This window comes from Chrysochloris asiatica, unplaced genomic scaffold (assembly GCF_000296735.1).
Source record: "Chrysochloris asiatica unplaced genomic scaffold, ChrAsi1.0 scaffold00119, whole genome shotgun sequence".
Taxonomy (NCBI): Eukaryota; Metazoa; Chordata; class Mammalia; order Afrosoricida; family Chrysochloridae; genus Chrysochloris; species Chrysochloris asiatica.
The window spans coordinates 3,262,098-3,275,922 of NW_006408637.1; the positions used below are offsets into that span (position 1 = coordinate 3,262,098).

General features: G+C 40.7%; 1 protein-coding gene across 1 annotated transcript in view; it reads right to left on the bottom strand.

Annotated features, from left to right (window-relative positions):
• RGS7 (regulator of G-protein signaling 7) overlaps nucleotides 1–13,825 on the bottom strand; it is a 479,262-nt gene that overhangs the window by 366,997 nt on the left and 98,440 nt on the right. Inside the window, exon 3 of the mRNA XM_006868561.1 lies at nucleotides 13,759–13,777. Coding sequence (XP_006868623.1) covers nucleotides 13,759–13,777 — 19 coding nt within the window. The remainder of the gene's footprint in view (nucleotides 1–13,758; nucleotides 13,778–13,825) is intronic.

Consider the following 13,825-nt stretch of genomic DNA (forward strand, 5'->3'; position numbering starts at 1 on the left):
TGATGCCTTTGAGTTGTGGTGTTGGAGGAGAATACTGAGGGTGCCATGGACTGCCAAAAGAACCAATAGATCTGTTTTGGAAGAAGTGCAGCCAGAGCATCATTGATAGACTTGGGGGTGGCAGCGGTGGTGAGGTTGGCCCAGGATCGAGCATTGTTTCATTCTACTGTGCATGGGGTAGCTATGAGTCGGTTCCGACTCGATGGCACCTGACAACAACAACAACAACATGTTCATGAGGGACATTGGTCTACTTGTTTCTAGGAACTTTCTGAATTCACGTTTAATTTTTTCTATTATCAGTCGCTCTTCGGTGGGGTGCTATTCAGTTTTGATATATAAAACTTTATTTCCTTGGTCTACTTATTGTTGATTTCTAATTTTGTGGCATTGTGGTCTTAAAAGATGCTTTGTAGTATTTTATGTTTGTCAATTTATGGAGGCTTGCTTTTTGACCTAACACATGGTCAATTCTGGAGAATGTTGCATGTGCAGTGGGAAAGAATGTGTACTGTGTTGTTGTTGGGTTGAATTCACAGTACACGTCTAAGAGGTAAAGTTGGTTGATTGTGCTGTCTAGTTCCGCTATAGCTTTGTTAAGGTTCTTTCTGGTTGTTCTATCACTTTTCGAAAGTGGTATATTAAAATCCCCCACTAAAAATGCAGATTTATCTATTTCTTTCTTTAATCCTAATAGGGTTTGCTTTATATATTTTGGTGCTCTTTCATTGGGAGTATAGATGTCAATTACGGTTATGTCACCTTGCTCAACTGACCCTTGAATCATGAGATAGTGTCCTTCTTTATCTCTTATGCTGGTTTTTGCTTAACGTTTATTTTATCAGAGATTAGTACTGCCACTCCTGCTTGTTTTTTATTGCTGTTAGCATGGCATATTTTTCCATCCTTTAACTTTTAGTCTGTTTTTGTCTTTGTGTGTAGGCAGCATAATGAAGGGCCTTGGTTTCTTATATTTTCAGTCACTCTCTGTCTCTTCAGTGGTGCATTTAATCCATTGACATTCAGTGGAATTATCAATAGATATGGACAAACTGGTAGCGTAGTGGTTACGTATCGGGCTGCGAACCGCAAGATCAGCAGTTCAAAACTACCAGCTGCCCCGCGGGAGAAAGAGGAGGCTTTCTGCTCCCGTAAAGATTCACAGCCTCAGAAACCCTGTTCAGGGTAGCTATGGGTCGGAACCGACTTGAATGCACTTAACAACAATAACAACAATGGACGAACTGCTGTCATTATGTTTATTATTTGCGATGCTGTTTGTTCCTTTGTTCTGCATCCCTTCTTACGCTGTGTTCATATTTGTTTCACAAGTCACGGTGGGTAGTTTTTTTGTTTTTTCTTTTAGGGTTTTATAAATATCTCTCCAATGCCTTCTGTCTGCATGGTTTCTACTGAGAAGTCAGAGCTTAATCTGATTTGCTTGTCTTTGTAAGTAACATATCTCTTTTCCCTGGCTGCTTTTAAGATTCTCTTCTTGTCTTTGATTTTGGAGAGCTTGCTTATGATATGACTTGGTGATTTTCTTTTGGGGGGGGTCTATCCTTCCTGAGTTTCATTCAGCTTCTTGAATGTTTATCTTCTCCTCCTTCAAGATGCTATCAACATTTTCTTCCAAAAGCTCTTCAATTATCTCTTCTGTGGACTTCTGTGATTCTTCCTGTTCTGTAATGCCAATAATTCTTAAGTTATTCCTCTTCATGTTATCCAGCATATATCTTAGACTGTCTTCAGGTTTTTTAATCCTTCTTTCTTCTTGATCTTCTATCTTAGCAGTATTAAGACATTTGTCTTCCAGTTTGCTGGTTCTGGCTTCCATCTCTTCAGTTCTGCTCCTTTCCCCTTTCAGTGTATTGTCCATTTCTAATATTTTATTATTAATCATCTGGACTTCTTGAAGACTTTGGATTGTTTCCAATGCAGTATTTATCTTGTTTGATTGCTCCTGTAGCACCTTCGTGACTTCTTCCTTAGTTTCCTCCACCCCTTTTCAGATCATTTGAATTTGTTTCCCTATCATTCTTCTGAATTCCTTTTCAGGCAGATCCGGAGCCAGCTCTTCTACTGGAAAGTCTGTGTCTGCTTCCAGCTCCTTTATCTCAGTTAATTTTTTCTGGTTTTGGACATGTGTTGCAATCTTTAATTGTGTTTTCTTAATTTTCAGACATTTTCAGCATTTATATGGGTTTTAAATTCTTAAATGGATGTATGTTGCTTTGTTGTTAAGCTCATTGAGCATTTCCTGGAGGATATTATCTGAAGATATGCTGCCTAGCAGCTGGTTTTGGCTTTTGTCTAGATGGTATGGTATTACAGGGTATGCTTGTAGCTTGGCTATTTGGGCACAGTTGCTGTCTCTTCTTGGGTAAGGTAGGGGGGTAAAGCTCCAGCCCCTGGGAGAAGAGTGAGGCCAAAAGGACCAAAGACAGAAACAACATAAAAGCAGAGACAGACACCAACAATCAAAAACAAAAACAAAATTTGGATTGACTCTGTCCACTGGCCTTTGCTGTGCAGGAAGGGATAAAGGGTTCCGCCTAGGTCAACTTTGTGGCTGGGTCCCAGAGTCAGATGTCTTAAGAAGCAGCCTGTGGGTTTCCTCCTGTGCAGTTGGAAAACTGTGGGTGCAGTGCCAAACCCTTTTGGGGGTGTGCTCCCACCTGCCTGGGCTAAGCAGTGAGGGCATGGTAAGAGTGAAGTGAAAAGATACGTGAAAAATGAAAAGTGAATGATGAAAAATCGGTCACACCTGTTCTTCAGATGTGCAGCACTGTGGCTTCTAGCACTGGGTTACTGCCTCCGCTTGGCTGTGTCCCCGCCCTAAGACTTCTGGCTGCTGGCCGCTGTGGCTGGATTGATTGAGAAATCACCGTAGTTTGCTTCCACAGGCGGATTTCTTCTGTGGGCACGGGAAACTGGTGTCTGGTACTTAAACAAGATCCAAATCTCTGCAACTGTTCTGTGGACCACTCTTTCTCTACTTTTTTAGGGTTTTTGCCGAGGAGCTTTCAGTATCTGTCTCTGCTTACTTGCCCCCAAACCAGAAGTCCTTGGCTTAAGACTTGAATCTAACAGTATGCCCACAGACATTTCAGAAGACGCAATGGTGCATTCTTTAACAAAAGGAGGAGACACTAATTCCATTTCAATTTCAGACAACATCTTGTAGACAACTTCCTGATCAGCCAAATTTTGGCTGTACCAATCAACTATGGCAAGAAAGGTGTAAACACAACCATGCTGTTGGGAGGCATAGAGGAATGCAGCTCTCAGAAGTTATAAGTTCAAAGATACACATGATTGTTACCTTCTAGTGTCTCCAGTTTCATATTTCCAGTTGAAAAAAGAAAAGTGTGGCGATGGAGTTCAAAAGCATGTCAAATTTTGAATGAAGAGCATATGCTAATCTGCCTTGTTATGAACAGAATTGTTTAGTTCTATAAAACAATTATATTTCTAAAACGTAGAGTGTAAATACAAGTTTGCATGAACAATGCCACATTCTATGTGCACTAACAGGAAGTTTATAGTGCACATATGAATGTATGTGCATATATGCATAGCTTTTATAAAGAATTTACTTTCTAAAATAAATTACTAACTTATAATAGTTTTGCTATATTAGCAAGTTTACATAGCAGGTGTATTTATAGCAGACTATGTAGATTTCACAGATTTAAAATTAACTTCTGACCTTAGTTTGAAATGGGAATACATCTTTGATTGTTTCATAACTATGAATACCCATGAGATTCAGGTATCAATGAGAAAGTAATAAAATAAAATGATTCCTTCACATCAATCTGAAACTTTGTATACAACGCTAAAAAAAGCAGGCAGAAGGACAATTAAATTCTTTCCTAGGCATGATGGCAAATAACATATTACCAATTGATCACATTTTCTTCTAGGTTGCTGCTCTTGAGAGTTCTATGAATACTACTGAGAAAGCAGAATCACAGGTAATGTTAGACTCTCAATATAACCTGAATTTGCAAATCAAAACAGTTTCATAGGCGTTCCGGTTTTGGCATGCAGCAGAGACAGCCAGGCAGGAAAGGCTCCGTGAGGGAGGGATTGAAAATCCAGAGAATCTGCACTATAGGAGCAACACCAGCGCTCTGGATCTAGTAAAATATACAGGACAACAGTTTCAGGCACATGCAAGTAGAACAATCATGATATAAAAGAAAATACTGCAAGTTAGGAATTGCTCAAGACAGAACTCTCTCTGAAGCCATCCCACCGGGGCAAAGTTCAGAGGGTGGGGCTACAGCCAGACCAGTACAGGAACCCACGGCTAAAAGCAGTGCAGTGACATTTGGGAAAAGAGTGTGAGGGATTCTACACATTTTCCCCCCTCTTCACACCTTCTTTGCCCAGCCTGGACACCTTCAGGTGGGTAGGTGTGCACCCTCCCCAAAAAGAAAAAGTCCAATACTGAGCCCATAGCTTTCCCACAGCACATAGAGAAAGAAAGAGCTTGGCAGCTGCTTATCACATCAGCCTAGGGGTCATAGCCCTAAAATTAACTTGTGTGGGACCCTTTATTCCAGCCTATTTAGCAAGAAAAAAGCAGGAACCTCAGGGCAGACAGACAAACCATATGAACAAGCTGTAAAACCCCAACATAAAAGGATGCAACTATCTCGAGAATTACACTGTGCATATGCAGACACATAACTGACCTTCAGAGACAAAAATAGTAGACAATCTTTATCCCATTAACTTCTCAATATCTATCTGTGCACCTCTGCAGTGGTGACTAGAAGAGGGACCTAGCGAGCGGACACCCTAACCCACTACTGGAGGCTTCTAAGGTCCACAAACACTTTCTGTGTAGCAAGACTGGCCAGTCAGCCACAGTTTAATTCTTGTTTCAAAGAGGTGGGTTTTGTCTTTGCTTTTATATTTCTTCTCCTTTTGGTCCTTTTGATCACACATTTATTCTGGAGGTGGGAGCTTTTCCCCATATGTTACCCAAGAAGAGACAGCAATCATGGCCATATAGCCAAGCTGCAAGCATGCCCCATAATATTCCACCATTGAGACAAGAGCCAATAATAGCTGCTAAGCATTACATGAAAAGAAGGAAGCCAATGGGGGAGGGAGGACTGCAAAGGCAAGAAGTGACTGGCTTACAAGCTTTCAAGAGGGAGCCTAGATCCAGAGAGCATGGAGAAAGGTAGAATCTCCACTTATAGTATCCCATCTGTCTGGGTGGAGCTGATAAAATGAGATGCAGATATTGTTATCAGGACTAATTGTGTGGTTTGGAAATGTAAAATTAGAAGTCTTGTAGCAAAGGAAGGGAATGATTAACTTTGCAGTCTAGGAGCAGAGGTCCCTTGGACCATCAAGGGAGAAGAGCGGAGAGTGGGACCCTACCCAGAGAAGCAGTGATGTCAGAGATGGAGGCAGAAAAGATGACGTGGAGAGAAGGAGCAGCTGGGGACTTTAGATCCAGAGAGGGAGAGGGGCTGTGCACTCATGACCGGGGGACAGGCTTGCAGGGTATACCCTGTGGTTGGTTGATGATGTATGGAGGGGATTGTAGCCATGGCAATGAAACGATATACAATAGGATGAATGTAAAACTAATGTTCTCCCATATAAACTATCACATAATTCACAATAAAACATTAAAGAAATCAAAAAGGCAAAATAAAAAATCTGTTGAAAAATACCTTCTTAAATGTCTCTTCCTTTCCCTCTTGGCTCTAAGATGATTCAGACATAAAAATTAACCAAATTAGCATATGTAATTTAAAATCAGCTAATATATTGGATTGGCAAAGTGTCAGCATCAATGGGCTCAAGTGTGGCAACAATTGTGAGGTTGGTCAAGGATCAGGCAAGTGTTTTGTTCTGTAGTGTACAGGGTCATCATGAGCCAGTACAGACTCAATGGCACCTAACAACAACAGCAACAATATATTGAAAGGGACTCCTGGTATGGCACTGTGAAATCAGCACTGGACTGCGAACCTCAAAGGTTGGCAGTTCAAACCCACCAGCTATTCTTTGGAAAACCTATACAGGGTTGCTATGAGTCAGAATGGACTCAACGGAACTGAACAACAACAAGAATATGTTGGAGGGTTAGCAGTGTTGTATAAGTTAAGCACTGGACTGTGAAACATAAGGTCAGTGGTTCCAGGCCACCAACCACTCTGCAGGAGAAAGATGAGGCTTTTTGCTCCTGCTAAGATTTACAACCTCAGAAACCCTACACAGAGTGGATGTGTGATGGAAGCTTCTTGTCAGCAATTAACAACAACAATATGTTGGAAATTATAAAAATAAATTATTTATCAGTTGATTAACTGATTCCATATACTAGCTGCTTGGCAAAAAGAAAAGACTAGAAGACCATCCCTGCTCTCAAAGCATATTTTTTTTTTTTTCAACCAGCCAGTGGCCTAATTGTCTACTTATCTCCATGAGGGACACATGCTATGAAGAATATACTTACTGACTGATAAATGAAAATATCCTCTTGTGCAATCTACAGCTGCATTAGGAAAGAAGAGTAAACATCAACTGAATACGTGTTGTATGATTTTTAGACAACTTCAAATTTTTTTTTGTTAGTTTCTGTCATGTTGGTTCTAACTCAGGGTGACCCTATCTCATCAGCAGAAATGTTGCCCATTCCTGAGTCTTCATATTCTTTGGTATGCTCAAGTTTATGGTTGTGGCCACTATATATTTTCAGCATTCTCCAGCCTAGGGGGAACTTATCTTAAAACCCTATATTGGACAACCCTGGTATTCTATCGGGTTTTCACTGGCCTTTCTTGGTATGTTCCAGTCTGGAAGCTCTGCTAAAACCTGGCCTTGAGTGATCCTGCTGGTATTTGAAATTCTAGTGGCATAGCTTTCAGAATCCCAGCAACAAAGAAGCCATTGTTGTTTATATTAAGTACTGTTGAGTCGTTTCCGACTCGCCGAGACCATGCACAGGTTTCCAAGGAGCAGCAGATGAGTTTGAACCACTGGCCTTGTGACTCAAACTGACTTTGTGGCCAAGTGCTTATCCTACAATGCCACACCAGAACTATATGCAAGCCTCTATAGTATGGTAAACTGACATTGCAGTCTTCACATATAATGCCCTATTACATTTTCCATCTTTGCTTGCATTATCAAATTCTCAAAATACAAAATTAAGAAATGGCCAGTACAGTACCAAAGTAATAACATGTTGTTGTTGTTAAGTGTTATTATCAAGTCAGTTCTGACTCATAAAGATCCTGTATGACATTTCCAGGGTTGTAAGTCTTTGTGGGTGCAGAAAGCCTCATCTTTCTTCTGTGCAGCAGCTGGTAGGCTTGAACAACTGATCTTGTGGTTTGCAGTACAGTGTTTACCCTAAAGAGCCATTGGCTCACCAAATAAGAATTAACCATGCTAAATGCATAATTCAACATGTCTCACCCTATTTAAAAAAAAGAACGTGGAGAGAGTGTTCAACTTCCTTTTCCTTTACCAGAGGGATGGAAAATCACCATCATCAGCATCCACCCAGGACCGATTCAGACAAGACTCCAGCCTTCTACCTTCTCTACCACATCTGACACCTACCATACCTCCCACAGCACTCTTTACTCAGATAATTCATTGAATGGCCACACAGAACTCAGACACCATATTCACAGTTACAGGGTTTATCATGGAAGAATACAGGTTACAATTCAGCCTTAGAAATGCTCAGGGCACCGTTATTTTACTCATGAAGGCCTCTTCCTAGCCATGCTCTCAGGCATGCCTCTCTCTGGTCCTTGGTCTCTCAGGCAAGGGCCCCTTGGCCTCTGCCCTGCCCCAGCAATGTTACAAACCTCTTTGAGGATTGCTGATAAATGCCAAAAGGACACTCCACTCTACTATAAGCCTAAGGCTGAGAGAACGTATCTCCCAGTTAAGTGCCTGAAGGCACCTAACTCCACAAGTGAGCTTCCTACTCAAAGGCACTCAGTGTTATGTGCTATGTGGGCTGGGAATACCACCACTCTGTCTGGTGCTTTGGCTCTTGGTGCTGCTGATGCTCCTCGGCCACTCCTCTGCTGTCACAGCTCTGTCTCCTGGGTCAAGGAGGTTGAATGTGCAGGGGTCTCAGAATCCAAAAGACACACTCCATTCCTGGATGTCTTCCTCGACAGTAGTGAGATTCCTCCGCCAGCCTCTGATATGCTCATTTTATTCACATTAGAGTTCCAAGTTTTTACAATCATAATGAGCCTGCTAGCAGTCACTCACTGGACCAAACTTCCCCAGACATTATTTGAATTGAAAATTGGCAGTGTTAGTGGGCACTCTGGGTATGGACTAAGGCATAATGTTACACCTTATAATAGGAAGTAGACAGTTATGTCATCTTCACAGTGGAACAGGCACTCTAGAAGACAAGCTGTAGGTGACTGGAAGGGGATCTAGCCAGGGGAAAAACTGGAAAGAAGAAAGAATGGGTCAGATGAGTGTTAAAAAACGATGACTTAAGAAGATGAGATAGAATTTGGGGACGTACCTAGAAGAATGGGGTAAGAGGCATGGTGTGAATATCTGGATTTGAGAATCTAAAGAGAACTTCACTCTGAAGTGATTAAACTGCTGTAACTGTGAATGAATATTATTGATTGCGTCAGTCTACTAGCTGAGTGCTTGTTGCAGAGCCAAAGAACTGAGATCTCTCTATGAATTAACATTTCCATCAAAATATATAGATTTTTAAATTGAAGACAAAAATATTTAGTAACATACTTGTGGATGTTGAAACATGTTAATTTTCCTGATCCAAGCATAATAGGAGAAAATCTCCAATGAATTAAGAATCTTGCTCTGTGACAGCCTCTCCCTGCCAGGTCCCACACTCAATAGAGAACAATTGCCAACTACTTGAAATATGATGCCAAGAATGAAACTAATTTTAGGCTATTTTATTCTGCTCTCCATTCTAGAAGCCAAGAAGAGAAACTAAATGAAAACCAATAGAGTACAAGCATAACTTCTCTTCTAGAAATGTACCCTCAGATTAGTTAACATTCATAATATCAGCCCTTGTGTGGCTCTGTGAATTTTAAGTCTTCCTCAGATGGTGCTGGTCCAATCAGTGAGACTCATTTGGAAATGTAAGAGTGTAGGATAATTTATTTGGCTTAGTTCTCTACAGAAGCAAAACCCATGAAGTGAATCTATGAATATGTAAAAATGTATATCAAGGAAATAGTTCACACAGATGTAGAGGTAGACAAGTCTCAAGTCTGTGAATCAGATGGCAGGCAGGTTGGGCAGGTAAGATGACAGCATGTTGACAATTATCAGGATCTTCAGCCAATAAAACAACCCACTGGCTCAAGTTTAAAGAACCAGAGGTTTCATGACTAGCCAGATGCAGGATCCAGCCCCAGCAGAAAGCAAGAAAGCTTTGTCTGAGTGTCCAATATATTGGAAGCAGACCATACCCCAAAGGAAACTTCCTTTCAATTGATTGGCTGCTCACAGCAAATCTCATCATGGAGGTAATTAGATTATATTAGGTCTCATCATAGGGAAAATAAAACTACATCTCAACTGCCAAACCACTGATAATCCTGGCCAAATCAAGTTGACAAAAAAACCTTAATTATTACAGATGCCATCCAAGAAAATGTGCAGTCTGTCTCTTGGGGAAAATGACGTGGTCTCCATCAAAGGCTCTTTTAGAAAGCTGCCACCACCTTTCTCTCTGTATGGCTTCCCACTGTTCCCATGTGGGAATATATATAATGAGACACTTTCATCAGTCATGTGTAATTGGCACACAGATTATTTTGGCTTCCATGCAGAACTATATATACATATGTGCTTTACTTGAACTAAAATTGAGTATATAATGCTGGTGAAATAAAAGGAAAGTTCATTTTTGTCTCAAGCAGAGAAAAATCTTTTTAAAAAAGGCTGAGGGAATATGTACCCCCTTAGAGATAATCCTTATGGTTTGGTCTTAGAAACAATAAAATTATTTTCTTTTAAATTTTTGCTGTAAGTCCTTCCATACTTTCTACAGAAAGTATGGCTGACTGCTACAGAAGGACATAACCCATCATTCCAGAATAATCCAGGTTAGCTTGGGGAGTCAAAGGCAAATTGATGTATGTGCCATTTTCCTCGTGGCACTAGGGGAAGAGTCAGTCTATGGATTGGAAGACAGCAAAGTAAAGCAGCCTCAGAAGAGAAACAATAGTAACTGGCCACATTTGCTTGACCTCTGAGAGGTGAAAGTGATCTGAAAAATTCCTAAGGCCTCCTGAGTGTTGGGTATGGAAGCCATATGAGACTTATGAATTATGTTGCCTCAGGGAACCACATCTACAGTGGGAAGTGGCCAGTTTCAAAGACACAGCAGTACCAGCAAGAGTCAAAAGGGCTCCATGATGGTGGTGTTGGTAGTGGTGGGACAACTTACACTGGCCAGGTCCAGAGCTCTGACCAGGAGCTGAAATTAAATAGCAGGTGCAGCTAAGGCAGAGAGTAAGATCCAAAGACAACGTAGGACAAGTCAGTGAGGTCTTGAGAACCACGTAAGGACCAAAAGCAAGTGAGACATCAGGTCTCACTTGCAATGAAATGATGCTGTACTAGCATCTCTTCGCACCAGAATTCCATACAAGGGAAAAAGAGAAGAAAGGGACTTGGAAAGAAACTTTACCCAATGCTAGTGAGTTGACAGGAAGTGACAATAAACAGGTACTGACTCAGTTATACATAACAGGTAAGATGAAGCCATGTTTTTAAGTCTTTCACTATCCTTTTGCCCTTTTATCTGTTTATACAAATAGGGCTCAAATGAAGTTCAGGTCATTTGTTATTATTGTTAAGTGCCAGTGAGTTGGTTTTGACTCATAACAACCTTGTAAAGGGTTTATGAAGAGGAGATGGTGAGTTTGAACTGCTGATCTTTTGTTTCACAGTCCAGTGTTTATCATACAATGCCACACCATTGTATGACATTTATATCAGTTAGAGAGATATAAAAAGCTGAGTACTCTTTATTGTGCTGTGATTGTAATTATAAAAAAGAATAAAAGTAAGAATCTGAAAGGGAAACTCCTTTCCATTACATAGCTTAGAAGACTTGTTTATTCCTCTACCTTCACTGGTAAGAAAATCCAGCTTAATAGATGTACCTAGCTTTTTCATTTGCAAAATGGGTGCAAAAGACTTAATTCGTGATGCTGTTGTGAAGATTTTAAGGGATAATCTCAGTTAACGTTGTTGTTGTTAGGTGCCATTGATTCGGTGCCGACTCATAGAGACCTTATGCACAGCAGAATGAAACACTGCCTGATACTGGGCCAACCACACTATTGTTGCCATGCTTGAGCCCATTGATGCTGCCACTTGGCCAATCCATCTTGCTGGGGGTCTTCCTCTTTTTCTCTGACCCTCCAACTTACCAAACATGATATCCTTCTCCAGCGAATGGTCCCTCCTGACAGTATGTCCGAAGTATGAGAGACGAAGTTTGGTCATCTTGGCATCCAAGGAGCATTCTGGTTGCATTTCTTCCAACACAGATCTGTTGGTTCTATGGGCAGCCCATGGAACTTTCAATATTCTCCTCCAACACCATAACTCAAAAACATCAATTCTTCTATGGTCTTCCTTATTCACTGTCCAGCTTTCACATGCATATGAGGTTATTGAAAATACCATGGCTTGGATCAGGCGCACCTAAGTCCTCAAGCTGACATCTTTGCTTTTCAACACTTTAAAAAGGTCTTGTGCAGCAGATTTGCCTAATGCAATGCATCATCTGATTTCTTGACTGCTATGTTAACATAGTCTGGCATAAAGCAGAGCTTGAATAAGTGCTATTTCTACTCCCATATAATGTCAAGTATTCAACTAGATTCAATGAAAAGAGATGAAGTATTGATTTGTCCATTTGCTTTAAAGTCATATAAACACGGCAGATTTAAAAAATAATTTACTGGTAAAATAAAGCACTGGACCATGAGGTCAGTTTGAACCACAAGGTCAGCAGTTCAAACTCACCTCCTTGGAAACCCTATACAAGGTCAATGGAATGTAACAACAATAACTATGTTATACTAGTGTACCATCAATCTGTCTCAGAGATTATATCTAAAGGAAACAGAAACAGACAATGAATTGCTGATTTCAATGTGGTTTTGAAACCTAGTTTACTTTTCATTTCCAAGGTTTATAACTCAATTTAAAAATGCCAGGCTATATCCTTGGCTATAATGTTTTGGTCTTGTTATCCAAAAATACACACAGCATTTCGACAGAAAGCCCAACTCTGATTATTGCAAAGCACATAAATACCACATGCAAAACATTTTTTCCCCAAATATGTTGTCCCAAAAGTCTTAATTAAACTTCAAGTACTAATTACATCCTGTAGTAAAATTCCTCTTCATCTATGAATCTAGAATACAAGTTATCTGCTTCCAAAGTACAACGTTGAACAGGTATAAGGTAGACATTTCTATTACAAATGGGATAAATTGGTGGCAAAGAAAGTATAATGGGCATCAAGCAAATTTAAACTCCAGTAGAATAACTGACATTTCTCTCAAGACTTGAAAATTATCCTCTGTTCTCTGAGACCATCTAAGCACTAGCTTTGCCCATAGATTCTGGGCCATGCTCTCTGGATTCTGGGTGAAGGTGCTGTATCCATTGGCATCGATACCACTTTCCAGGCTCCCTGGGATGGTAGCTCATTCCTCAGCTTTGGGTGGCCCCATTCTTCTAGTCCAACAGTGTAATGATTGCACTCCCACAGTCCTGGCATGATAGCCTTATCCCTCAGCTTTGGGTAGCAGATCTGGCCCTATCCCCTTAGTACTCATGAATGGCAGTCCTGGACCTTTGAAACCTTGTAAGCAGAGGCCCTACCCTTTGAAATTCCAATGCCATGACCTTACCCTTTCTTTGAAAGAGGCAACTCTGGTTCCAACATTTCTGGTGTTGTCAGTTTCTGCTTCCTGGTCTCTTGGTATTTTGTCCCCTTAGCTCCTTGAATCTCTGCCTTGCTGGCAGATTAAGTTCTTGAATGCCAATGAAAAGATGAGCAGTTCACCCTCACCAGCTACCATCTCTGGAAATCATATAGGGTCATTTCTACACTGCTCCAAAAGGTCATTATGAATTGGAACTGACTTCACGGCAACAATTTTAACATATTATTCTTTACTATGTGGTGATCAGTGAAAGGAGAGAAGGTTAGCACTCATTTTGACAAGGATGTAAGAAATTCTAGGCCTCCCAACACAAACATGGTTAAGGCATTGACATCTACTTTGTGATATTTAATCACAGATTTTGAAACAATCAAAGTGCTTATCAAAGGATGAAAGATTAATCAAATGGTGGTATTTGTGTACAATGGAATATTGTTGTTGTTGTTTACTGCCTATGAGTTGATTCCAACTCATAGCAATCCTGTATAGGAACAGCTTGGTTTGATCTTACAGATCAAACCAACAATGGGGTTCAGAGCTCATACTACAGCACCACACCAGGACTCCATGGAACACTATTATTGTTGTTGTTAAGAGCAATCAAGTTGGTTCTGACCTCAGCGACCTTGTATAGGGTTTCCAAGGAGTGGTTGGTGAGCTTGAACCACTGACCTTGCAGTTTAAACCAACTTTTCAGTCCAGTGCATGAGCCCACACAGAAAGCCTCATCTTTCTTCCATGAAATGGCTGGTAGTTTTGAACTTCTGACCTTGAGATTAGTTAGCAGCCTGACTTGTAACCACTATGTTACCAGAGTTTGGGATGGGATGGGATGG